This window comes from Sclerotinia sclerotiorum, genomic scaffold, assembly GCF_000146945.2.
Source record: "Sclerotinia sclerotiorum 1980 UF-70 scaffold_6 genomic scaffold, whole genome shotgun sequence".
Lineage (NCBI taxonomy): Eukaryota > Fungi > Ascomycota > Leotiomycetes > Helotiales > Sclerotiniaceae > Sclerotinia > Sclerotinia sclerotiorum.
In genome coordinates, this window is record NW_001820830.1 from 962,487 (window position 1) to 988,877 (window position 26,391).

Sequence of the window (26,391 nt, forward strand, 5' to 3'; positions counted from 1 at the left end):
TACCACGATGAATCAACGATTGCACACCAAAAAGCGACGGATTTAGGATGGTAGATATATGAAGCGATAATTTCTATTAGTAAGTTCGATACTGAGCTGAATGCACAATAATCCATCTTGATATAGTATTTGTTTTCTAGTATCCTTGACAAGATCCTGCATTGCTTCTTTTTGAACGTTACATATAGAACTACAGATAGGATTGTATAGAAAGTAAAGGGAGGAAACTGTAACAAAGAGCCGGAAGTTGTATGCCGAACTAAAGAAAATGATATCATGGCGGAAAACAAGATGTATATCTATGAAGAATAAATCGCACACACTACCTACTAAATCAGAACGGAGAAACAGAGCAATACGCGTAAATACTAATAGATAATGCCACAACGTCCGAACTGCCCTTTAATAACCCACTAGAGTTTCGAACTACGTTGTTCATCTCTTTCTTTGAAAGCCCGCTCAATCATTCTCTTCTTTCGCATTTCCACACCAGCTCGCGGTGAACGTCCATCTACATAGCCCATGAAATCATGAGTAGAGAATCCCATCAGTCTCAGTAGTCTCTCTGGAACCTTATCCAAATCATCCCAACCCATTGCAATTGTCATATTCTCATATGTTCTTATCCAAGGTTGACAATACTGAACAGTGATGCTGCGTCTTGGTTTATCTGAAGTATTCGCGCCACCAGAATGCCAAAGGGTATTAAGAAAGTAAACCATGCTGCCTGCTGGCATTATGACCGGAATCATTTCTTCTCGTGTTGGTATGCGATCGTCCGACCATAGATGCGATCCGGGAATGACAGAAGTCGCACCGTTTTCGGCAGTAAAATCGTCGAACGATACCATGGTACCCTATTCAGGTTGTGAGCTTTTTCCCCATACATAAGAGTACAGCACAAAGCCTGAATACAACATACAACACCTATAAGTGGCCTTGGTCTTGGCAGTGCGATCAACCCATCATCACAATGTATAGATTGTGCAGTCTGACCAGGATAAATTACCACAGTATGAAGACTGTTAATCAAATAATTCGGTTGAAGGAAGTAGTCATTCAACGCCAAAACAGTGGGATGTATCGGAAACCGGTCAAAAGCTCTAGATTTGTCCGCGAGAGCATATACTCTTCCGGTCTTGAAGCCCTCGAAGCTATTTCGACCAGCAAGTGCAGCTGGTCCAGCTTCAATTGTTTCAAGTCGTGCCACTTCGGAGTTTGCTAACTCTACTTGTTCAGGCGTGAATATTTTGGGCAGAATGACATAGCCATGTTCGAGGACGTGGTCGATGAGATTTTGTACTGATGGATCCTTCTTTCCGGGCAAAAAAGTTGTCCCTTGTCCGAGTTGAATGCGATCACTAACTCTAGCAGGGAATTCAACTATTGGTTGATTCTTGTCAGACTAAACATTGATGACATTCACGTTAACAACAACTGGCAGAGATTGAGGAATCTCATTAGAATTGCTCACCATTGCGGTCCTTAATTCTCCGATACTCGTGAAATTTGTTTGGATTTAGCTTGTGGTGTAATGAGGTAAAGGAAGCAACTTTCTTTGCATGATTAAATTGACAATGGCGGCTATGTGTATGAAGAGCACAACCTCGGTCAGTTACTAGCCTTGTGAGCTAGAAAATAAGTTTTTTTCATGTTCCGGAAATACTGCTGTGACACGAAGCTGTTGTTTACTCTGATTGGGAAAACCTGGGGAAGTACAAGCCAAGTGAAATGCGGGGGTTGCTTAATCATCCTTCATCACCTCCGTCTGCAACTATAAACCTTCGATTCCGAACGTCCAACAGAATGATACTAATATCAGAACTATGAGATTATGATTTCAAATACATCATTGCACAATAAATCATTCAAGCTATATCATTGAGGACAACATACCAATAGCCTCAATTCTACATCTCAACAATATACTAGATGTGACGACAAGTGACACAGATACCTGCCAAGCCTCCTTTCTAATCGAGTGTCATTCGTTTAATACGAGTCACGACTGGACTAGGCACAGCCTCATTCTTGGTTCTAGAAGACATGATGGTTGCATAGGCTTTTGTGTCTCCCCGGTTGATCTTACTTCGCTGCTAGGAAATGCCGTTCAAGGGGGCGACTGTTTAACCAGACTGTAATACAACAGAAAAGACCCATTGCCAAGACGTTATTATAACTCAAATCCCAGTTTATCTGGCAGTTGTGTTCACAATTCGGGACTGAGAAAACGTGATTGAGAAGTTGAGCTGTAGACTTGCTATGGGATGCTGATTCATCTCAAGTGCAACGTCTAATGTTCCAATAACTTCAGCGCTAAGCTAGTAAGCTTAACTTTTGCAGCTAACCTTTAACTGTCTGTAGTTCGTTGCTCTAAATCGAGCCATACCTTCATTCCTCATACCATGACCATCACTTTACTCTCCCTTTCTCCCTTTTAATTTCTCATGTAATCTCTTTCTCTGCTCTTGCCTCTCCTCCAAATCCATATTGATATTGACATGCTTACTCATGAAGCGCCTATATAGATTCTCCATGGTCAAGCCCTCCATTGGTTTCTTCCATCGCCCTGTAATCGGTGTTCTCAATTCATCCGTATCAATTCCCACTCCTTCATGGCCTCGCAATATAAAAACTATCGAGTACCTGTAGTATTTTTCGGGCTTCATTTCCTGTTCATTTTCTTTCTCCTTCCCAGCTGGATCGTTCTCAACAGTTTTTGGATACATACGTACCGAATGTCCACCAGCAAGATATCTGCCATTACTTAAGAACTCTAACCCCCTCCCCACAAGTAAGGTCCCGGCAGACATTCCCTCATATGATCGTTCAATAGGGAAAGATCTTTTGCTTTGCATGTTAAAAACCTCGAGACCCGGAGCGTCACTAATTGAAAGACTTAAGAGACCAATATCTCGGTGTGCTGGTAAAATTAGTATCTTTATTATTGCTTGTTTCAAACAGAACAATGATAAAATACGTTCAGAAATCACTTTCCCCTCTATCCCATCACCCTCATACCTGAATAATCTAATCATAGTCGCTGTTCTCTTATCCTGAAGTTTACTACATGGCTCAGAATACTTCACCAATAACTCTTTCTTCATCCCCAGACTAGTAGCAATTTCCCCCAATATTTTATTCAAGACATTCCCAGCAATTTCCCAGAACTCTTTCGCTGCATCCAGTAATTCTGGGGGTGTTGTACTAATTTCACGCAGAGTGATAAATTCCTTCTCGCCCTCCACACGATTCCATCCTTCTTCGGTACCCTTTCCGGTAAGAAACTGGGATTTATACTCAGGTGGAAGATCAAAGAAGGATCTACTGGCTTGAAGTAGCTTTTGAGATGAAACTTCAATAGACTCCGTGGACGAAAAAGCTAAGGTTGAACATCCTTGATCGGGAAAATCAGGTGCATAAGCGGGAAGCATAAGAGGAAATTTAACTGGTCGAAGAGGAATTTGGTAAACCTCATGCGGGCTTTGAAGTGCCGGGTTGTGGTGGTCTGCCATGCCGGCAATTTGAATTACTTGCTTTGCAGCTGTTGGTTACGGTCGTGTGAAAAGCTAGTATTCATCCCGGAAGCATACCAACCTAAGAAGTTTATTGTTATGAATTGCTCACAGGATGTAAAGCCGTAACTTTTTTTCGATGAAGTTAATGATCTTAGCGTTTGTTTTTCTGATTGGAGTTTAATCCACATGTGCAGAATGGGTTGTCCCTCTGGTTGACTGAGGACATCGATGAAAATTTTTAAATACTAGGAGAAAGTAATTGAAAGTTCTCGATTAGTGATTGATAAGACTTTCTGAGCTAGATTCATCTCAGCTCTTGAGATGCTGGGTGATGTGCAAAGATGCCAACTGGGCTGTTTTAAACCTCGCTTAGCACGGCGAAGTAATTATCTGGGATAGAGCAAAAGCACAAGTGTGATGAAACTTACCCATCAAATCCATTGTATTGAGCACATTATTTGATGGATTCGCCAGACCAAACAATGACCATGACTTCCAATCAAGTGACCAAGCAAGTGTCGCACACCTTAGATATTGCATTGGAAAGATGTCTTCACTATCGCTTGCTTCATATAATTCTACCTAAATTCTTTCGTATATTCAGATTTGATGCAGTTGTGGTAGATCCTAACCTCAAGCAAAAGGAGGTCCTTCAAGATTCTGCGTTTCAACGTATGTTCGAGTTTATGGAAAGCACTTCTAGCACAATACATACATCCTTAACTATCGTAGTTATGAGACTATCTCACTTTTGATTCACCAAGATGGACGTGGATGGAAGATAATGAAGTATAAAAGAAGCTCGAAAGCTGCTCTTCAGCATGTTAACTTCATTTCGATCTCACAGCTTTTATCTTACTCCCAAACTTTCTTACCAAGGTCTCGCGACTTTCACTCTACTATGGCTATGGAGTTACAACCTCAGGATATTGAGGTAGGCTGTATCCTTCAACCGCGTCGTGAGGTCGGCGCCACACGTGCTAGAACAGGACCAAACATCGTTGGTCTCGTCCGCACCGGTGTACCGTATCAATGGAGCCCGCCGTTAGACCGAGGGCGGAAAGTTAATCAAAAACTGCGCTTTCCTGATGGCTGCAAATTAACGACGAAGGGCCAAAGACATCCTATTATTGTCATTCAAACTAAGGAAAATGATATTTCTTATGTACAAGTATGTACATTGGTGGGTCCATGTGCAGGCTGTCAACTGACTTTTTAAACAGATGACTAGTACACGAATCAAGAATGACAAACGCGGTACTGAATACTCTCCAATTGGGCACTATTTTCCTACACACAAAGAAGAAAAGAAACTTCATCCCAAGAAATATCGCTCTCGTTACTGGCTTCGAGGTGAAAACTTTTCGGAAACTACCCTAAATGAAGCTCGCAGTCAAAGAGTGTATCAGCGAACCATTGAACTCAGAAAGTACTCCATGCTGCGCCTACCACATGTCTTTACACAGCCGTTGTCCAAATTCGAACCTTTTGGGGGCTGCAATTCAAGAGCAATGGACTACTGTTTGGATAAGTCTTCTTATTACAGACTGATGGGTAGATTAGGTCTTCGTTCTGGTAACGATAGATCCGACATAATTGAACCAGGTACCCATAACAATTCTATCTTTTCAAGCATCTCTCAACTATTCAACTATCTCGGAGGCGTGTACAACTCTACAGAAGACGACCCAAGTCAATCTCAAGCGGAGCCAATTTACCCCGGAGATGACTGTAAGTCACTTTTATTTTCTCTCGTATCTGATATTCTTTCAATGGCTGAATTAAATCTATCTAGTGGAGTTGAGTGTTTCACGAAAGCCAAGTCGACTGGAATGGGTTTGGAGTTGGCTTAGACTGGACCGTCTACTACTTAATTAGAACCAACAATCTCATATCTCGGATTTGATAAAACACCAGCTTGCTTCATTTTCCTACGGGTTCCAGAGTTTTATAAAATGGTGGATGAAATGACTAGAACTTAGCTATCAATAAAACTATTATTCCAATATGTATTCATGATTCTTCCATGTCTTTTACTCCTATTCTTTCTACAGTTTTCATATCTTTATTTTACTCCCGTCTGTCTTTTATTAAGCTTAGCATATATTTTCGAGCAGTATTCCCATATTCTGAGGCCGCACAAACAATGGCGTAGCAGTGACGCAGTAAATGCGTATAAACACACCAGTCGGAGAAACAAATGACTCCCTCACTTGTAGATTGGTAGCTTCGATCACACCACCACATGTATTATGTTTTTTAATAAGCTGCCCAAGTACTCTCATCAGTATTTAAACACATAAATCGTAGAAAATTTTATAATCATATTTGCAGCGAAGCTGTCTATATCTATTGCAAAACTTGCTGCAACAAACGAAGCGAACCGCTTGATAATTGTTGACCTCCTGGGATCTTGGCAGCATATGCATATATATTGCATGATGCATATAAGGAGCAAACAAAACTCAACTTTTAATTCATTCTTTCCTTTTTGGTATACTGTTTGTTTGCTTTCAATATTTTGATTTCAAAGCACTTTAATTCCGAAGGCTGAATACCTAACCTTATTCCTTCATTTTTGAAGATATACTCGCAGCTTAACTGCTTAGCTAGAGAATCAATCAATTCAATCTGATGCTCTTTCTGGTCTCAAGAAACCCAACAATAATCCACTACATCAACTATCTCCGGTCAGTCATGATATATCTAGGTAAGTGTCTCTTGGAATATTAAAATCTACTCAAAAAGTGAAAAACATACTCCTAGAAAACTGAGGATTAAAGTTGAGCCTTTGTTTGAGGGGTATATGATTGCGATTCTTGAGATCTAATACACTGGGTGATTCTGATCTATTATTAAAAAAAAATCACTCTAGAGCCGAATGTATTTAAAGTTACAACTGGCTTTTATAAGAATTCTCAAAGTTATTTAACTTTATACTATTTGAATTTGTGATAAAATCTTTATAAAAATGTTTTCTTATATATAAAGTCATCTACTAAATAATTTTTTTTAATATTGAATAAAATCAATTGAAATTCTTAAATATAATAATTTGTTACGACGGCTATCATCAAACGCCGCGTCACATGACTAACTTAGGGTAACGTGACCTTAAGTCACGTTACGGACCGCTGAGGAGCGCTGGCGGTCCTGACTAGCCATAGGCACGAAGGTCTATATAATCAAGATGGATTCCCTTTGTATAGAGCTTCGTGCTCAAGATCAATCATTTAGTATACTCTACTATTAGTTACGAATTGCATTTCATTATTGTCATTACTTAAGTCCCTGCCTGACGCCTAGTTATAAACCACCTCGAGAGCCTAGAGCACTTCCACGTGATCTAGACGGCAAACCTCGTAACATAATTAGTTTCAAATTACTTTAAAATAAAAATAAAACAAATTATTTTATTGTATTTTTATTATATTCAATTCATTATCTTTATATGCATATGTGACGGAAATCCCTGCTTTCCTCCCACCCTTATTATATAAGAAACCTCAGGTACATTAACCATGTCCACACATGATACGATTACTCGGGATTAGTATGCGATTTAGGTGACCTGAGGATCAGATCCGGACAAGTACTAGGTATCAATGGTTATCGGTAAAGTAAGATCATTGGAGGGATAAATATGACTTCTTTTTGCCTAGCCATTGCGGCTAGGCCATTCATTTGTGTATATATAGAGTAGCTATCCCCATCTACAGGTGCTCTTCACCTGTAGATTCTAAGTTAAATACAATTGCTGGTCTATAAACACCCTTTTGGTCACAGCATATTAATTTACTACATTATTTTAATTTTTATATAGATTATAAAGATTCAAAAATGTAAAAAATCATCAATTTTGGTGTGATTTCGCTTAGTGTCCAGTGTGTAGTTTCTAGAACTCCTATAGATTAACTGAGGTTGTATTAGTAATCGGTTAGATTTAGGCTCTGGCCATTTTGAGTTCCAGGCTTTTCTTTCGCGACTTCCATACATGAAAACTATCAATTGTGAGACTTGGAACTATTTGTTTCCTTATCAAGGAGCCAACGTTCAAGACAAGAAGTCGTTCAAAGATACTACGAGAAAGTTGCTGGAAGTCTCCACAACTTCTGTGTGAAGCTCTCTGATCGGATTTTCTTTGATCTGGTGAGACTTGGTGGTGGTGCAGGATGTTCTACAGCTCTAAAGAAACCAAGTGATTTATCTTTGGTCCATTTGTGTCCCTATAAAACATAATAATTCTTTAGATATCAAACCACAAGTACACGGCGATCTTGTTAGTGTAGTAACTACAATGTATGAGATTGATCCATTTTGTTGAACGCCACCCAAGACGATGAAGTATAAAAGAAGGGCTTAGACGCATTCTAAGCAGGACAATCAACTTCGCAATCAGATCTTGCAGACATTTTTACTTATCCCTATTCATTTTTTGAATTCTGCTGCGGCTCTCCTATCTTTCCTATCACAAGCCTCTACTTTTCCTTCCAAATCGCGATCGTTATGTCTCTGCAGCCGCATCATATCGGAGTGGGTTGCATCCTTCGTCCAGATTTCCATTGTCCAAAAATTAGTGCAGGCATTCCATGTGAATGGAAAAAGCTTGTGAAATGCCAAGACATAAAACCAGGTCTATGCAAGTGTCCAGGCGATTGTCGCCAGGATGAATAAGGTCAAAAACATCCCATTGTTGTCCTCACAACCAGTGATGACAGCATTTTGTATGTCGCGATTAGTGATCATGAAGTTCTAAAATTTCTATCCGTTGACATTTACCAGATGACTGGGACGCGGAAAGATCCTGACCTAGGTGGTGCCCAGTACTCTCCCATCGGACATTACTCTCCTCGACCAGATGAGAGCACACTACATCCTGAAAATTACCGTTCCCGATACTGGCTTCGAGGGCCTAATCAATGGGAATCAGGGACAATTAATGCGGCGCGCAAGAAAAGTTGCTATGGAGTTCTCGAATTGGAAGAGCATTCTCACCTACGCCTACCACATGTTTATACCCAGAAACTAGACCGGTTCGAAGCTTTTAGGGGCGATAATGCTCAAGCTATGGCTTATAGACTAGATGAGTCTTCCTATTATAGACTTATGGACAGATTAGGCTTACATGCTGGCAATTATACTCCTGATGTTGCACCAGGAGCGCCACCTAAACAAGCTACTCCACCAACAATTTCATGTCCTTCTATTCTGCCGTCAAATGATAGTAGAGATTCATCGAATCAACAGTACCTTTCCAACGACCTGTTCCGCCCAGCGCATACGAAAAATGGTCCATCCCAAGACCAGCGACGCTCTAAGTCGGGTCGGATGAACGGTCAATCACCTTCATCATAATCATATTTTTCTGGGGAATCGGTGACTAATCTTCGTTCAAAGAGATCATTGAACTGCAATCAAACACACTAGGTTGTAATACTTTGAAAACATTGGGCAACCAGGGAGACGAGATTAGATGCTGAGGCGCAGGATCCAATCACGGATGCATCGCAAGGAACTTGCCATCTGTATTATTATAGCTTATCCCGTAGCTATATAAATCAACTACTCTACTCGCTACTTGTTCCGCGCTTCCAGTTTCCAAATCGTGTGCGTAACATACCTATACTACCTACTCAAGCACTTGAAACAACCGTTAAAATAATTTGGCGAAGCTTTCAACCAACTATCTTTTGCATTAAGATTTAAATCCCAATCCCAAAAATTATGCTTATGACACGTATCTAAAATTAAATTAACAAAGAGCTTAAACCAACAAGTGCGATATTGACTTAAAAAACCATAACTTTTCTATTTGATATGCTAGGTCCACTATTCCTAGTGTATTTTCCAGCTTTAGCTTCAAAACACAAAGATTTTAAAGCTATTCTCAGAACCAAATTTGGAGACTCATAATGTATGAATTCTCATTGCTTTACTCATATCTTGTGATATCTACATCTCTTGCATTATCCTTGAAAATGACTTTTGGCTCCGTTTCTCCTACTTTTAGTTTCATTAACCTTCGCGAATATTATAGAATCTTTCTGATCTAATACTTAACACTTTGGGAAATTATTGGTGTACTATCTCGGCAACAGGAACCTCCCCCAAGTCGGACAGATTTAAGTTATGACCGGCGGTGTTTTTACACTTCCCATTTTTAATCCTGCACGTAAGTGTTGCGCATCAACGACTTCTTCCCATACATATGATCTGTGTTTGAGCGACTCAAAATGCAGAAAGCCAATTCTCAGATCAAGATCCCTCCATTTTTTAAAAAATCCCGATATTCTATCTCCTTGAAGGTAAAGACTGCCATGCGTAGAAGAATGGCAAGTGAAATAGTCACCATAAACATTTAGTACTATCTTGTTGGGTTTCTTGAGACTAGAAAGAGCATCAGATTGAATTGATTCCCTAGCTAAGCAGTTAAGCTGCGAGCATATATTCAAAAAATGAAGGAATAGGTTGGGTATTCGGCCTTCGGAATTAAAGTGCTTTGAAATCAAAATATTGAAAGCAAACAAACAGTATACCAAAAAGGAAAGAATGAATTAAAAGTTGAGTTTTGTTTGCTCCTTATATGCATATGCACTATATATGCATATGCTGCCAAGATCCCAGGAGGTCAACATATCTCTTCCCCTCCTTTAATTCGGGCTCTTGAATTCCCTGAAAAGGTACTTACACACGTACTTGAGCACATAATTCATCGTTGCCTTCTCATTCTAATCCCAGGGAAATCTCTCCATATTGGACGCAAACATGCGGCCATAAATGAGAAAGGAAGTTCAATTCGTTAATCAGCAAAGCAATTGGTTGTGTATAGGAACGAAGACATACAAACATAACCGTGACGGATTTGAAAATCATCATTTTTTCTTCTTCTTGTTTTGCTGCCTGTACGACTCGCAAATCTGCGACTTCTGCCTATAGCTTCTGCTTGAGTTTAAGGAAATCGGTAATTCTGGTTAAATTGCGAGAGACTCTGTGACGTCACATCTTACCTGGGGATCCGTTACCTCTCGATGTATCCTAAGCTATGTGCTAACCTGCTCATTCGTTCAATCCTCCGTTTGTAACCATCTAGCTATATAGTAGTGTTTCCTGTGGAAGCCACAGTTCTACAGTACTCAGGATGCACTTCAAATATTCTACCAATAATCTTGTTCAAGTTCCCGAGAACTACTTGTTGATCATGATCCATTGTCAAGGCTTCTAATCTTTCAAGCCCATTACAAAAATTATTGATTAAAAGTAAAACTCCCATCTCAAGTTTGATTCAGATTCTAAAATCGAGATTGCTAGAGCTGGAAATTTTCGAGTCGAGTGACCTATGGAATTTCTTCAAGCATTGTGTTTCGTTGTTTTAGTCTACTAAATAAGATAAATAAGGTTGAAAGAAAATAGTTTAGGGGTCACTGACTGCTTCATTAATATTGACAGCCCGGATGAAGAACTTGAAGAATTGGAAATTTTCCGAGACTTGGTTTAGGTCGAGAATTTTGACACAACTACCACTGACTAGCTTCGCTAAGTAATGCACTGACTCGATGCCACAGGACTGGGAGGAGTAACGACGCAGAACATCTTCCATCACCACCAACTCGCGCACTTCAGTCTTCTTTTTCTATCTTTTCACTTACCACCATTTCAATTCTCTTAAATTCACATAAAATCTCAAAATTGAGAAAAGGAACATGGATAATCGTTAGCTATAGAATCAGTATCCTAATTCTATTGCCACCCACTTACAAAAGCTATAATATTTCTTAAAACTTTAAATTCATTTGTTGTAAGATCCTAGAAGAATTCGGGTCTATAATCTGATGCATATCATTATCAACTAATTTAAATTGGAATTAAATACATACATCAATATCTTCAAATTGAACGAGTTTCATGACCTCAACTCCAAATTTTCGGTATATGTTTCTCATTAATAGAAAATCCAATTTATTTATTAAAACGAAATAATATTATTTGATAAACCAAATTTCTCTCTCATACTCGTACTCAAAAGATTGGAATCAATATTTGCCCCCCCCCCCCCCCCCCCCCCCACCTCCCTTGTATTAAACGACTTACTCAATACTTTTACCATCAATTGAAGTTTACAATGTAGATTATTAAATCAATATCATAGTGCACTACAACAGACTATATCCCCCAATATTATTCACAGCTATTATAATAATTCTTCACCAGAAAAATCACCAATCACACACGCTGTTCAACTCCAACTCCAACTCCAACTCAGCATCATTACTATTCTTTCTTTAATTATGATTTTATTAATATTAATAAATATTGGTGAGAAAATACAAATACAATATTGTAAGAAGTACGGAGTATATATATATTTCTTCTATAAAAATCGATATCAAAGTATTTGTATTCATTTTAATAATATTTGGAAAATGCGGAGCTGATGAGTTTGAGGCTCTTGAGGGTACCGAATAGACAGACGGGCGGCGTTTTAGCTGAAAACTAGTCGTATTAGAATAAGAGATTAGCACCACAGAATTATTCATCCAATCATACCTAATGACCATACTTTTCCTAGATGAGGCGGAGGCTTGTCAGTGAAAATTTGAAGGGTAGTATTATTTAGTATTGTATTGTGTATATGCATTTATGATTTATCTTTGATGTCTCTCTTAGCCATCATTCTATACGTGAATCTTCATGATTCTGATTTGAAAATTCCCATACCCATCCCTATATCCCTATCCCTATCCTTAACTTTATTCATATCCATCAACGCCAGCCAACTAGTCATATCATAAGTGAACGCCAACCAAACTCCATCCAGTCCAGTATTGATTAAAAGAAGTCAACATCCTCTCTCTTCCTTTTTCATCGCCCTCACCATAACAACATGACTCTAACCAAATTTCCTCGTTCCACCTTTTTGTCCACCATGAACCGTCTCTCCGGCATTTCCCTTCCCCTTGGTTTCCGCACCCTTTCCATCCTTCGCCTTACTCTTCTTCCCTACACCCAATAACTCCAAATGTCCCGCTTTCGCACCGAGTGTTTTTTCCGTCATAGCTGTTAAGCCTGCTGAGTGTTTCTATTCGAAGACTTCATTAGCAAAGACTCTTATGTTTCATAATTCCAACTCGCGCTTCATCCCCCTACTCAACTAATAAACAACAAATCCGAAATCAGACAGGTACTTGTACTCGTCAAAGAAGCCTCTACTCTTTCGAGGAAGCCACTAGGAAAGCCATGCATATGTAAGTGCGTCATCATATTTCATTCCCCCCCCCGCCCTCCAATCTTTCCTTCCTTTTCTCCCATCCACATCATCCCCATCCCCTACACACAAAACCAAAAACCCCCCCAAAAAACACCCTCAAAATCCACTAACCTTCCTCAAGACCTCACTCCTCCTCAAACCCTCCCTCTTAGCCTTAATAACCCTCTGCCCCTTCTTCGGTCCCAACGCCGCTTTTTTCCCCGCCCCATTCGCTCTATTCCCACCCGCCAAAGCGCTTTTAGTTGATTTGAGAGCACCTTGTACCATCTTGCCTGCTTTCCCTTCTTCTTTCTTCTTTCTCCTTTCTTCTTCCTTCCTTTACCACTTCTTAGTATATTACTGTTGTACTTCCCCTAGATACCTCGCCGTGGAAGTGACGGAGGATACTTCGTTCTGGAACCAAGTCTTCAATTCGATGCTCGAGAAAGTAAGTTTACAAACAATCGACGATAGACACTACGTTCGATAAAATACGTGCTGCAATGTATTGGAATTTGTATTCATGCGTTGGAGTTTCTTCTCCAAGTATGTTATGTTGTTTTGTAATGGCTTGTCGTTTGTCAATCGGTGTAAAGCTTTTCCAAAATATTTTTTTTTATCAAAAGAAGTGGAGAAACTATTTTGCGGAGTGCGGCCGCTAGTGCTTATTCTTTCCTTGGCATTTCGTTGGAAGAGTATTTTTAAGCCTCACATCTTTTGGATCTTTATAATAGACACATTGTGAAAATAATTCCAAGGTTCATTTTGAATTTAGTTTAAAATCATATCATATCATTTATTCATTTCATTTCGTTTCATAATCTAAGAATTTTAATTGTCGAAATTTTTCTGCATAAGCTCTCTTGAATCTTTCATCACACTTCTCTGCCGAATCTCCTCCAACCTATCAACCTAGATACTCACTCAAATGTGCCACTGAATTGTTTTTGAGCCGTTCAAAGTTTTATCTCCACGCCCAAGCTACTGCAAGGTGCCCGCCAGCTCACACAGATTGCAGTTAGTGGACCTAACCACAACACCATTACTTCAACCACGTTGCACCTGCCATGCAACTAACAGGCGTCAAACAGGGAAACTACATCATCATAATTAAAATGAAAATAAGAAATAACCAAGCCGTAAGCGTAAGCATAAGCGTACTTCGATCCAGGAAACCTTGACTTTGAGGAAAAGTCGGAAAGAATCTGAAATTCATTCATCATCAGTCGTCCAATCAATGACCCATTCAATCCTGAAACATCCATTATCCATCATCCATACATTTATCCATTCTATAGCCACGTGAGTCATGATGAATGGAATGATTGACGAAACATCCAAGCCTGCTTGATGCAACGCCGTCGAAAAGAAACACGTGAGAAAAAAGCTGTGCAAAAATAGCATCAACAGAAAAGTACATGCAGAAAAGCAAACCAAACGGAAAATCAGAAAAAAACATTATGTCTTTCCCTCATAATACATGTATCAGTCGTAATTTTGTTGTTTTTCATCCAAATGGCGATGGTGATCCCATCATGTCCAGAAATCGTCCCGATGTGTCGTTTTTCGTTTGCGGAAATTCTTAAAATCATTCATTCATCCCGGGTATACCCATCCTCAAATCGTAAACGTTTCCTCTTCCTTCAAATGACATTTTTTGAGTCTGCACTTCTTGACTCTAAAACCTCATCAACTCCATTCCTCAATTCCCTAGGTCCACTGATAGTGGCTCGCAACTTTGCATTTCTTTGCTCTTTTCTCTTTTCACTGAGTTTTTTCCCGAGTCCTCTCAAACCCACATACTCAATTCTCAAACCTAGTCCAGGAATTGTGTGAACGCGACCTCCATTGCCCTCTTTGAATCCATGTCCAAATTCTCCAGGTCTTGCCTCGCGAAGAATTCTTTGTTCTGCCTCTCGCCTCAATGTATTATTGCTTCTCTGTTTGACAACTCTCAAAGCATTGCCACTAGGAGACCTTCGCATGGTCTTTCGATCCAGCGGAGCTTGATCATAATCATCGTTACCGTAAGATAATGGAAGAATCGCAAATGTGCGCTTGAGTTTCCCACTTAGGCCACGCTTTGGAATTAAACGCCTATTTCCAGGGCGATGATACTCGGGAAAGTAATCTTCTTCGTCATCATCTGAGTCGTTATCGTTTTCTTCTAGATCATCCCAGAAGTTTGCCGGCCTCCAGAATGGATGCAACTTACTATCATCAGCAGGTTGATCAAGGACTGATGGGAAGTGTGTGGAAGGATTTGCCTCTGGCTTCGATGTTTGAGTTGAAGTATCCTTGCGACGACCGCTTATTGAAAATTTACGTTTTAACAAACCTGCATCGGCTATTATAGCCTCCGAATAACGATGGTTGCCAAAAGCACGGCGGAAGGAGAAGTTACGTTTGAGTCTATCTGACGATGAAGGCCGATCATCATAATCTTCGTCTAATCGAGTATCAAAGTCAAAGCCTAGTTGACGTTCTTCCTCTGATCCTGGTGACATGTCAGATGGAGTTGGAGGGATGAATTTGATCGCAGGAGGTCCAGGTGGAGCACGAGGATTCCGCAATGGCGAATCAACTCCATCCATGGTATGTGGATTCTGAGGGGGGGTAACAGGACCATCGGCAGTCTCACCGTTAACCTCAATAGTTGGTTGTTTAATCAATCGTCTCAACGTAGGAGGCGATGGCTCGCTTTCCCGATCTATGACTGTCCATGATTTGTTTTGATGTGGAACCATCGATACTGCCATAGCCTGTGAAATTTCAGCGGTTGTAGCTGTCGTTCCTGCTGTATCACATGATGCTTGTGAAAATGGTGTAGCTTGCGTAGACCTTCTGACATGAGAATGACCTTCGTCTTGATTGTCAATACTCAATCGATTATGATCTATGCTTGAACGAGTATCTTGTGGTTCAATCTCCTTTTCTGAACTGACTGGTCTGGATATTACAACTGGCTCTGACTTGAAGGACTGCCTTTCCTGAAGCATATTGTGAGCTTTGAGACTCTCCGCAGTGAGTGAACCTGCTCTTGAAGTATTACGACTAGTTGGGGCGGAAAGTGAAGATCTTCGGGTCGGGATACTCGGGGGATAATCGGTAGTATGTACAGAGTTGCTTGATCCTGCTGAGTCTGACATTGTGCGTTTCATGGTAGGAGGGAGGATATCGAAGTAACCAGGCTCATTCGTTTTTGAGGACTGTGATAATGGAGCTGACTGGAAGGAATTACTCCTCTTAGTCTTCCGACTACTTGTTGATCGCAAAGATGGAGGTCTAGAAGACTTCGCGGATGACACACGATCTGGGATTACCACGACAGGCACTCCACCATCGCGTATAATCTTCCGGCGCGATTTGTGACTTGAAGCGATGCTCGGAGTAGTATTTGATCTTATGCTTCCATTATGTTTTTCAGGGATTCGTTCGGCTCTATGCACTAAACGATGATGTTGTTCACTTGACTTCTCGGATGGTGGTGCGGAGCTTACAGTAGATTCGTTCGAGTTGAAGTCTCTCAGACCAATTTGCTTTTTGGTGTGGCGAAGAGTTCGTATTCGCGAGGGCGGTGCATCGACGACAAAAGCTTCAACGACTGTAGAAGTTGTCGAACGACTGGACATGGTAGAAAATCGTTTTGTGTCTGACATTGTTGGGGAATCAATAGTGTCTTTCCGTACCCTAGGCCATGTACCACCCTTCAAGGTCGGTTCCACGCTGTCGTTGTCCAATTGATGATGTTCAAAGTTCTCTTGTAAAGGCCATCCTCGAACCACATTTGTCGCTTCTGTCGGTGAAATGAAATTTTCTCCCATCATTTCAACGCTTGTCCGTTCCTCATCAAAGCTCATGTCCATATCGCGGCGTTTTCGAACCGTTACATTCCTCATGAGATTATCATCCCATTCCCGTTCGACTTCGCTTAGATCTCCCGTAGAGACTCCCCATTCTCCATCAAAAACGCTAAATTCTTGTTGTGACAATTCCTGCTGTGACAATTCTTTTTTTGCTTTTGGTGTGGCAGAGCCCTCATTGTCAGATTCTAGACCTAGGCCCAATCCGATATCCCTGCGCGGAATTTGACTTACTTCTGCCCCAGATGTTTTCGCAGATGGTATTCGTGGTCTAACTGTTGAGGTTTCATCCTCAGATGCCTCATCTGAGGAATATTCTCGAGCGGTTCGGAAAGAATCTGACCGCGAAGAAGGATATCGAGAGTTTGCAGGACGGTATGCCAATGGTGGCAGAGTGCGCGGAGGTGTTACATCCGGAGTAGGTGGACTTTGCTGATTTGTTGGTGTGCTTGGTTCTGATTCTACAGCGGAATTTTTTTCAGACGCGACGTCAACGATTGGCGCGGGGGCCACAAAGACACTGCTGGTGCTAGATGATTGCCTCGAGTGTGCTGGTGGAGTTGGAGGAAGTAGGGGAGCGCCAATCCTCTTCGAGGTATGCTTTAGCATGCGTGGATTCGAGTTATCCGAATTAGTTACTGACGTTGCTCCTGCTTCTGTATCTGTGTCTGTATCTGTATCGCTAGATTTGAAATTCTGAGATTGAGTAGGTGTGTCGGTAAGGCGACCTTCCCTAGGATGAGGGAGTATCTTATGCCTCTTCAACAATGTTGATCCTACACTCTGAGCACCATTCGGGGCTTCAAAAGAGCTCCCCAGCTCACGGGATGGCATCCTGAGCCAGTTCGTCGTCTGTGTTATGAGCATAAAGTAGAGTAAAAATGGGGTTCTTTGAAAATGAGTAAAGATCCGGCGAAATCGTTTAAAGTTTTCGAGCTTTTTTGAATCTCAGCAGATCATTATTCTCACGACGAAAAAGATCGGTAATTTGCATGAAGCAGGTAGTCCTCGTGGTATCGGCTTCGTGCAGTATCGCAAGTTGGTAGAGGTAGAAGGCAGAACGGCGAGGTAGGCTGGGTAAGGAGGGTTGTTTTAACGTTGGTGAATGATTAATTGTGGTACACTTGAAAACGCGAGAGGGCAAAAATAGAAATGAAAGGAGATTCGTAAATTCGTGTTGATTCAGTCTGGACTGAGGATGATCGAGATGTGTAGAATTTTATTGGATGCTCCGTGTACAGATTGAGGAGTTTTGAATCAGTATAAATTGCAGGTTGCAGGTCGCAGATCGCTGGTTATGTGTTGCAGGTGGTGCTCCACGAAGCCCTCTCTGATGGGATAGGACTGAGAATCGACAGGTACGTAGCGAAAAAGAAATGGAGCGGAGTATCGGATAGCTGAGAGGGAATCAGAGGATGTGAGGTAGTAAAAGGTGGTAAGCCATCGGTCAATGACAGATGGCCATGCGATGTGCCTAAGAAGAATTAAAGGGAGGAGGGAAAGTTGACGTTGTTCAATTCTGAGTTGGACACATGGAGGTGTGAGATGGAGTGGATGGGAATATTATTTGTTTTTGACGATAATTATTCTTTATTTTGCGGTGCCTCACATAATGAATGATACCTAACCAGTGCTGGATTGAATAGAGTTTTGGGCGGTCTTTAGCGCTCTCATTGGTTGGAAGGCGAGGGATTCAGTGCTTTTTCAAGGCGGACGGAGAGAAAAGCGACTAATAAAGATCAGTACAGGTGTACTTTGTTTGACATTAACGGTGTACTCTGTAATGAACCACCTGGTGAACCTACCTTTCTAGTGACTATCTACACAATCATTCATTTCAATCATCAATTCGAGTTCTAACACCACCACACTATCAAAACAACCCTTTTCTTTACTATTCTACACAATGCACCCATCTCGTGTCACTCACTCGTAAGTTGTAACCAACAGGCAATCACAAATTGACGAATAAGATCTTCAAAGATCTCTCTCGCATATCAATGTAAAGGATTCACATTGTGTGATAGGAAGGAATCCCATGGCTGAGCAAGATTTGGGTTGCAAAGCACCTTTTTTCCTTTTTCTTATTCTTCCTACTGGACTCTGGAGTGGGCGAATTATTGCATTGCATCATGTCTTTCTGCATAAAAGCGTCACGCTCATCATCTTCGGAGCAGGAGAAAAGGGAAAATTGAGATGGCTGGTACCAAAATTGAGTTTCATTGAGATCTGAAAATTATTCACTTGCCTAGTAGTATTTTCCTTGAACCAATTGTACATAAGATCCCTTTTCCCTCGCTCGTCCTTCATTCGTTGATCCCTTCCCAGCCCGCCTTCCAAGAAACTTTCATCATTTTCTTCAGATGAACCACGCTCAAGCCGGGTTCACCATATAACCCGCCAAGATCATCCATCGATTACCGCTATATCTTCTTTTTCTTCCTCTTCTTCTTCTTGTTTATTTATTATATTTATTATAAGATGCTGAAAATACTTACCACAATTCTGTATGAGGAGAACCGTCGCCCCGGGATCTGATTGGCCGGGATGTTTCATTGTCCAGCTGGACTTGACAGTTTGGCGGTGCCGTTGAGGTGCATGAAAAGCCTTCGAAATGCTTTTGGACTTTTCCAAATGGCGAGCCAGACACACCAGAGACCGGCCCAGAAGACGGGAGTCAGCCCCACTAGCGTACCGAGTGTATCCACGTGTTTTAGCCCACCCACCTACCATAATACAGTAATACGTCACTTGGGTTTCGGGTTTTCTTTGGCCGCCGCTTTTTGTGATTGATCAGTGCTGCTATTATCTTATATATCTAGTCTACTATACGGAGTACATACATGGTATATCTGGCTGGTATTTCTAACTTGATTTGCTATATATACTATATGTCTAGCCTTGTTCGTTTTGCACTCCGATACTGAGGTCCTCACATTTATCAAATCTTTCACTGAAGCATTTCACTCTGTCATATTGTCTCCCATGTTTCCACGATTGAAATATATTTAATATCAATCTATATATAACATCACTCAAGGTATATATATACATATGCACTTTCAAATTCCAATCGATGTTTCAAGGAAATGCAAGTGCTCAACTCTTCAAGATTTCCCAACGCTGGTTTGGAACTTGCTCAGCGATCCCTTCAAGATCTGTTGTACCATGCTTAATTCATCCTCATTGGCCAGCCCTTTACCCCAGCTTAGTTGCTGCTTTTCCGGGACTTCCTTACCCCTCCTTTTGATAATGCTCCAAGTTTCTTATCAAAAATCCATGGTATCAGTATCGATTACCTCACCACAACCACTGGTGATTTATCTACCATCCATCTCAAATAATCTGATCTTCATGATTGCATGCGATGCTCAAAACCGAAGACTCTTTATCCAATGGGACAATACCTCATTCTATTATTTTCCGTTTCGTGAACTCTTACGGACTTCCTATCACAGTTACACCACGCTGGTTATCTTTGCATCATGCAGTCTCATATGGTAGCAACTCCAAACTCTTCTGATTCCCATATTTTTCATCCAACCATCATTGCCACTCGATGAAGTGCCAGTTTACCTAAAAAGAATTACGAATCAGCAATAATGTTATTATTCACCATTGCTATCATGTCTGTTGCCGGCCAGATAACCATTATGTCAAGATTCCCCTATCATGTCTTGACAGGATAAGACCATACCCAGAAGTCAGGCCAATTGACCTATGATATCGAATGTCTCGATCTACAATGCATTGAAACTGTGCCAGGACAGACAACCATAAAAGGTGATGGCGGCACCTTTGAAATACACATCTCGTACTTCCTCATTTTTAATTGTTCAATTCTGTCTTTCATGATGTTTGCACACATCACTGCCCTCGCCGCACTTTACGCGGGTGTACTCGCGCATGGTGAGCATGAAGATCAAATTCCAATTGCTGGGCCACACAAATCATTGTGGTATAACACTTTACCAGGAGATGGTGGAACTCAAGTATGTTCATCCATGGAGAGTAGTCTGGAGAGCCAACTGAAAATAATCAGGCCGATTCGGTATTCTCAGGCATCTCGACGTTTGGTAGATTACCATATTCTCCATGCTTAGCAACAGACGATGTGAAATATGACATTGCATTCATCGGTATGTCGTCATGTTACTTGTTATCCTTCAGTTTCTGGTAAGGAAAACGTGAATTGATCTTTTTCAGGGGCTCCATTCGACACCGGAACTTCATACAGACCAGGAGCTCGATTCGGGCCTTCTGGAATTCGACAGGGCTCAAGACGTCTCAATCTCTAGTACGTTTCCATTCTCTACAGTTAACAGAGTACTATCGATCCGTATACATTAACTCACACGTTGCCTGAAAATAGTGGAGGATACAATGTCCCACTAGCCACAAACCCTTTCGATAGTTGGGCAACAGTGATCGATTGTGGGGATATCCCGGTCACATCGTATGTTCACTTGTCCACTTGTCCACATCAACCATATATGTGGTGCTAAACAACTTTCATCTTAGTTATGACAACTCCTGGGCCCTTCATCAAATTGAAGAAGGCCACAACTCAATTCTGTCCCGCGCGCCCGCGACTGACTCTAAGAAGCTCGGGCCCGCAAAAAACGGGAAAACCCTTCCAAGGGTCATCACATTGGGTGGAGATCACACAATTACTCTTCCTCTACTCCGTTCCATCAACCGTGCATATGGTCCTATCTCCGTCGTTCACTTCGACTCACATCTTGATACTTGGAAACCAAAAGTATTTGGTGGAAGTCCATCGAAAGTTGCTTCCATCAACCATGGCACTTATTTCTATCATGCTGCTCAAGAAGGCTTGCTCGCCAACGACACAAATATCCATGCTGGTATTAGGACTACTTTGAGTGGTCCTAGCGACTATGAAAATGATGGCTACTGCGGATTTGAGATTGTGGAAGCAAGAGAAATCGATACGATTGGTATGGATGGTATCATCAAGAAAATCCGAGATCGTGTCGGACTCGAAAACCCCGTTTACTTATCAATTGATATCGATACTTTAGATCCAGCCTGTAAGTCTATCCTGCACCCTCGTATCTTATCCCACAAAATACTAACTCCCCAAAAGTCGCACCCGCAACCGGTACCCCTGAAACAGGCGGCTGGTCCACAAGAGAGCTGAGAACTATCTTAAGGGGATTAGAAGGTCTTAATTTGATAGCGGCGGATATTGTGGAGGTGGCTCCTGCGTATGATACGAATGCTGAACATACTACTATGGCGGCCGCGGATGCACTTTATGAAGTGCTTAGTTTGATGGTTAAGAAAGGGCCGTTGAGTTTGATGATGGGGGGAAAGACGGAGAGTAAAGCGGAAATTTAGAAGAGAGGGATTTGGAGGATTTTTGAGGGTGATAGAGATATTTTTAAGGAGGTTTGTTGGTTTTCGAGGAGTTGTGAGGTGTTGCGAGGTGTAGTGTAGCAAATTGTTGTCGTTTGGCAGAATATAAAAAATACAGTTCGAAATTTCAGAAGCACGAGCTCTATTTGTAACATTTTTCTTGAATTGATGTTGAAATTATTTCTAGTGATTTGATTTATTGTCTAAATGAGAAAAAGAGTTCTATAAAGTAGATGGTATATATTAGTTGATAAGAGTATACTTGTATAAAAATGTTCCTTTCTGTCTGATACTATATTATTTTTGGTAGTATTTAAGGTTTTTGAATATTTGTAGATGTTAAATCATAGATAACGTGGTTTATCACCGAGTGGATCATATCACCGAGTGGATCACTTTCACCTCAACTTACCACTTTAAACTTGTATCATTCAACAACAATTGAATCAATTGATTAAAGCTATTAAGAATCTAATAATCTAGGATCTATTATACTGTTTTGACAAGTTCTTGCATTATGTCCTGTTTTTCTACACTTACTATAGCATCGATTAGAAGATGCTTCCCCATTAGAATTCCCCCCTTTTTGATGCTCGTCGCGTTGAATCTGAATATCAACTTCTTGTTGAGATAATATATCTGCAGCCTCTTGTTCAGTAAGTACTCCTTCTTGACGCAATTGAGTTTTTTTTGTGCGTCGACGTTTGCTTAATGCTATATTTGCCTTTCGAAGTATACGAATCTCTGCATTTAAAAGTATATTCTTATAAGTTAATCTCTTTGTACTTTTAGCTAGAGCTAGTACAATCTCAAATATAGGTGTAGGGAAGCTTGATTGATGACGAGTTATTCGAGATTTTACTAAAGTTGATTGTGAAAAAGCTTTAGTTGGATTGTGAGGGATTTGAGAGATCTATATATCTGGATCGAAAGGAGGAGGGGTAGGCGTATGAATTCGAATATCTAGTTTCGAAAGTATAGCTTCAGGATTAAATGGTATTAGACCTGTTTCTCGGAATCCTGATTTCATATTCTGAGCTGTGATTGATTCTTGATATGCAGCTTTGAAAACTGCAAAGAATTCAACCTTCGATATATGGTTGATATGTGTCTTGATAAATTCATCAATTTGATCACCATATGAAAATTTCAGATTGCTAAAACAGCCAATATCAAGTGGTTGAGTTAAATGACTTGAATACAATGGTAATTTGATATATATAATGTCATTCTCCTTACAATATAATTGAAAAGCTATAGATTCGTGATTTTTATGCTCATCCAATATCAACATTCGATATTTGCTCTTTCTTCGATTCAGAGTATGCTTATTGAAGTGTTTCAATTATTCTAAACCTGTTTCATTGTTTGTCTATCTATTGGAAATAGGTTTAATAGCCCAATCCGCAGGAAAATCGGTTTCGGTATATTAATTGGAAAGATGAATCTATTCTTGAACTATTAGAAATAGGGGTATAATTTTATCCTTTTTATTATCATATATAATCGCTATAGCCCACTCTTTATTGTCTAATTGTATTGCCTTGCTTCTGCTATTTCGTTCAGTACTAATTACAACCATTCCGGGATATATTATATCCATCATAAAGCTGGTTTTGTCGAAATTGTAGAAATCGTAATCGAGAATACTATATTTTGCTTGTATATTCGATATCAATCGAAATCATTCTTCAATAAGCTTGGGATCTTTGCAGAGAGCTCTTTGAAAATCATAAACATAACTAAAACATATCTTTAATACTATATGATGCTTTACGAATCGATGAGCCCAAAGCTTTCCAACTTTCTTCGTACCTCTTGATTCAAGAATATAATTCGCTATATCCTCTATACCTTTAATTTTAGATGGAAACCCTCTATTATCCATATCAAATATATATTAAACAATCATCTTCTCTTTTAACTTTGTAAGATTATAATAATTCGCTCGAGTTTCGATACAGGGAGTAAAACTATTCATTCTGTGATTGAGTGTTGTATATAATAAATTATATAGCTTGGCAGCTTTTTGAATACTGAGTTTTTTGTCTTTTTGAATAGCCTCAATAGCTAAAAGTATTCGAGCTTCTTTATTATTCGATTATATTTCAATTGATTGATAAAACACGTGTTGAAGTAGGAGATCAAGAATTGAGGTGGAAGTGATCCACTCGGTGATATGATCCACTCGGTGATAAACCACGTTAATATTTATTTAGTAATACTACTTTGACTTAAGTGTGTGCGACATAGGTATGAAGCTCACAAGTGACTTTATTAGACTTTGCTGAGTCAGCATATCGATTTGAACTGGATCAGAACTTCTGTTTTCTTGAGCTAATCCAGCTACCCCTTCCATTCTTTTTTACATCCTCGTATTCTAAGATGAAAAAGTTCCACGGATTCAGCTTTGGCAGGTGGGCTTGAAAATTTCGCAGTTCAATTGGTCATGTCGAACATGGTTAACGTTACAACCCACGGTCGGAAGCCATTCGGTCAGCAGAGACATGGCTTCCGATCTTCTCTTCAATCATGTCAAAAAACTAAAAACTTAAACCAAACTTCTGTTTAACTTCAATCCAAAGAATATAACGAGTCAAAATGACTCTCTGTGAATATTGCAGTGCTATCGAATTCGAGATGCTTCGCTGTCCAACTACCGAGGAGTTACGATATCTCAATACAAAATCTGAGGTCCCAGATTGTTATCCCTTCAAGTCATTTATTCATAATCGACAGGCGCCTAAGTTTAGTCTTGGCCCTCATACTCGCATACGACAATCCTCATCTACTTGTTCTTTTTGTTCAGCGATTTGCGATGTTGTCCCTGACCAAAAAGAGAATCCTATCCGTGATCTGGACTCTTTCAAATGTGTGGCATCAATGAAATCTTTTGCTCGTATAGTGCCTATAGAGGCTGAGGCTTGGGATTCTAATCGCGATCTTATGTATCTGTATAGAATTAGTTTATCATGGTATCCAATAGTGGATGGAGAGGAAACTGATGAACCGGGGATTCACAAGACTACTGACGCTGCACCTTGGTATTACATCGAGGATGCTTTCCAAACTTACAATGGAGAGATATATCAGGAGAGCAACAATAATGAGTCTGTCAACCGAAATTCAACGGTCTTCTCTGGGAGGATAAGGCCCAGAGATTGTTGACATCAAACAGCCAGCTCAATGGCTTCAAGAATGTCTTGATAATCACAAGGAGTGTTGTCAGGCAAAACTTGTAGATCGAGGACTTTTAAGGAAAGTCTATTACACGTCGGTCATAAGGTAAATCTACTGACGTTTCTGAACAGTTTGACTCCAATTTTCCGTCTAATTGACGTCCGGGAGAGTAAAATTGTGGAATTTTATAACGCCAATATTGCTTCTTTTGAGTATGCGGCATTAAGTTATGTGTGGGGTGGTACTCAAAGGACACTGCTCTTAAAATCCAACCAGCAAGCGCTCCAAAGGGCTGGATCTCTCACAGGATGTGTTCCAAACACTATCCAGGACGCAATGACATTTTCGCAGCAACTTGGAATCCAATATCTATGGGTCGATGCTCTTTGTATAATTCAAGACAGCGATTCTGATAAAGCCATACAGATTGGTACGATGGGAACTATTTATGCTCATTCAAAGCTTACTCTTATCGCTGCTTCCGGAAAAAATGCCGAAGCCGGCTTACCAGGAATTCAAAATCCTCGAAGGGGCAAACAGACGCAAATCGACATCTCACCAGCGGATACTCGAATTTCCATGAAGCTAATAAGAACTTTACACCCTCACAATAATGGCTACTCATTCTCGCACCAGCTTGAAGATAGTGAATGGAGTTGGAGAGGGTGGACTTTACAAGAACGGGCATTATCAAGACGTAGTATTATTTTCACAGATCAACAGCTTTTCTGGGCATGCAGGAAGTGTCATAGACTTGAAGAAACCTATTGCGAAACTTCATTAGCACATGCAAGCTTCTTCAGACTCCAAGAAACAGAGTATTTCCTTGATACCTCACTCAGGAATTTCTTCGTCTCAAATGATGTCATCGACCAAACTTGGTATAAATTTAGACGTCTAGTTTCGGATTATACTAAGCGTCAGCTAACCAAAGCAGGTGATGCTCATGACGCTTTTCACGCCATACTAGAGCAAGTGAAGCAATTGACCGGCGATAGTTTCCTATGGGGGATACCCACAAGACGCTTTGAGTTGGGACTTTGTTGGGAACCTGGTTCACTACGCGGTGTTAGGAGGAGGAAAGATTTGACGACTTTAGAAACGACTTCCTTAAAGAGAAAAGTGTCGTTTCCGTCTTGGTCTTGGTTGGGTTGGCATGGTGCAATTGATATACGAGTGGAGGCGAGATATAGAGACTTAGGGT

The 26,391-nt window shown here is 40.5% G+C and overlaps 10 protein-coding genes across 10 annotated transcripts; 5 read left to right on the forward strand and 5 right to left on the reverse strand.

The window, feature by feature from the left end:
* Window positions 1-413: 413 nt before the first annotated feature.
* Window positions 414-2,048, reverse strand: SS1G_05202 (hypothetical protein; the record flags this gene model as incomplete). Its single annotated transcript, XM_001593724.1, has 3 exons — window positions 414-857; window positions 923-1,405; window positions 2,007-2,048. 3 exons carry the CDS (start codon window positions 2,046-2,048, stop codon window positions 414-416), a joined length of 969 nt encoding a protein of 322 aa, XP_001593774.1.
* A 369-nt stretch (window positions 2,049-2,417) lies between these two features.
* Window positions 2,418-3,959, reverse strand: SS1G_05203 (predicted protein; the record flags this gene model as incomplete). Its single annotated transcript, XM_001593725.1, has 3 exons — window positions 2,418-2,923; window positions 2,981-3,544; window positions 3,947-3,959. The coding sequence occupies 3 exons, from the start codon at window positions 3,957-3,959 to the stop codon at window positions 2,418-2,420; spliced, it is 1,083 nt and encodes a 360-aa protein (XP_001593775.1).
* A 460-nt stretch (window positions 3,960-4,419) lies between these two features.
* SS1G_05204 (predicted protein) lies at window positions 4,420-5,371 on the forward strand (the record flags this gene model as incomplete). Its single annotated transcript, XM_001593726.1, has 2 exons — window positions 4,420-4,562; window positions 4,750-5,371. The coding sequence occupies 2 exons, from the start codon at window positions 4,420-4,422 to the stop codon at window positions 5,369-5,371; spliced, it is 765 nt and encodes a 254-aa protein (XP_001593776.1).
* A 2,653-nt stretch (window positions 5,372-8,024) lies between these two features.
* On the forward strand, window positions 8,025-8,873 carry SS1G_05205 (predicted protein; the record flags this gene model as incomplete). Its single annotated transcript, XM_001593727.1, has 2 exons — window positions 8,025-8,151; window positions 8,269-8,873. 2 exons carry the CDS (start codon window positions 8,025-8,027, stop codon window positions 8,871-8,873), a joined length of 732 nt encoding a protein of 243 aa, XP_001593777.1.
* A 3,532-nt stretch (window positions 8,874-12,405) lies between these two features.
* Window positions 12,406-13,050, reverse strand: SS1G_05206 (hypothetical protein; the record flags this gene model as incomplete). Its single annotated transcript, XM_001593728.1, has 2 exons — window positions 12,406-12,594; window positions 12,895-13,050. The coding sequence occupies 2 exons, from the start codon at window positions 13,048-13,050 to the stop codon at window positions 12,406-12,408; spliced, it is 345 nt and encodes a 114-aa protein (XP_001593778.1).
* A 1,355-nt stretch (window positions 13,051-14,405) lies between these two features.
* SS1G_05207 (hypothetical protein) lies at window positions 14,406-17,459 on the reverse strand (the record flags this gene model as incomplete). Its single annotated transcript, XM_001593729.1, has 1 exon — window positions 14,406-17,459. The coding sequence occupies one exon, from the start codon at window positions 17,457-17,459 to the stop codon at window positions 14,406-14,408; it is 3,054 nt and encodes a 1,017-aa protein (XP_001593779.1).
* A 1,072-nt stretch (window positions 17,460-18,531) lies between these two features.
* SS1G_05208 (predicted protein) lies at window positions 18,532-18,858 on the forward strand (the record flags this gene model as incomplete). The annotated part of the gene is made up of 2 exons (XM_001593730.1): window positions 18,532-18,557; window positions 18,609-18,858. 2 exons carry the CDS (start codon window positions 18,532-18,534, stop codon window positions 18,856-18,858), a joined length of 276 nt encoding a protein of 91 aa, XP_001593780.1.
* Window positions 18,859-19,031: 173 nt separating this feature from the next.
* SS1G_05209 (predicted protein) lies at window positions 19,032-19,358 on the reverse strand (the record flags this gene model as incomplete). Its single annotated transcript, XM_001593731.1, has 2 exons — window positions 19,032-19,078; window positions 19,124-19,358. 2 exons carry the CDS (start codon window positions 19,356-19,358, stop codon window positions 19,032-19,034), a joined length of 282 nt encoding a protein of 93 aa, XP_001593781.1.
* Window positions 19,359-20,479: 1,121 nt separating this feature from the next.
* Window positions 20,480-21,989, forward strand: SS1G_05210 (hypothetical protein; the record flags this gene model as incomplete). Its single annotated transcript, XM_001593732.1, has 6 exons — window positions 20,480-20,617; window positions 20,668-20,764; window positions 20,832-20,922; window positions 20,998-21,081; window positions 21,147-21,679; window positions 21,736-21,989. The coding sequence occupies 6 exons, from the start codon at window positions 20,480-20,482 to the stop codon at window positions 21,987-21,989; spliced, it is 1,197 nt and encodes a 398-aa protein (XP_001593782.1).
* Window positions 21,990-24,608: 2,619 nt separating this feature from the next.
* On the forward strand, window positions 24,609-26,128 carry SS1G_05211 (hypothetical protein; the record flags this gene model as incomplete). The annotated part of the gene is made up of 3 exons (XM_001593733.1): window positions 24,609-25,117; window positions 25,319-26,068; window positions 26,125-26,128. 3 exons carry the CDS (start codon window positions 24,609-24,611, stop codon window positions 26,126-26,128), a joined length of 1,263 nt encoding a protein of 420 aa, XP_001593783.1.
* Window positions 26,129-26,391: the final 263 nt, after the last annotated feature.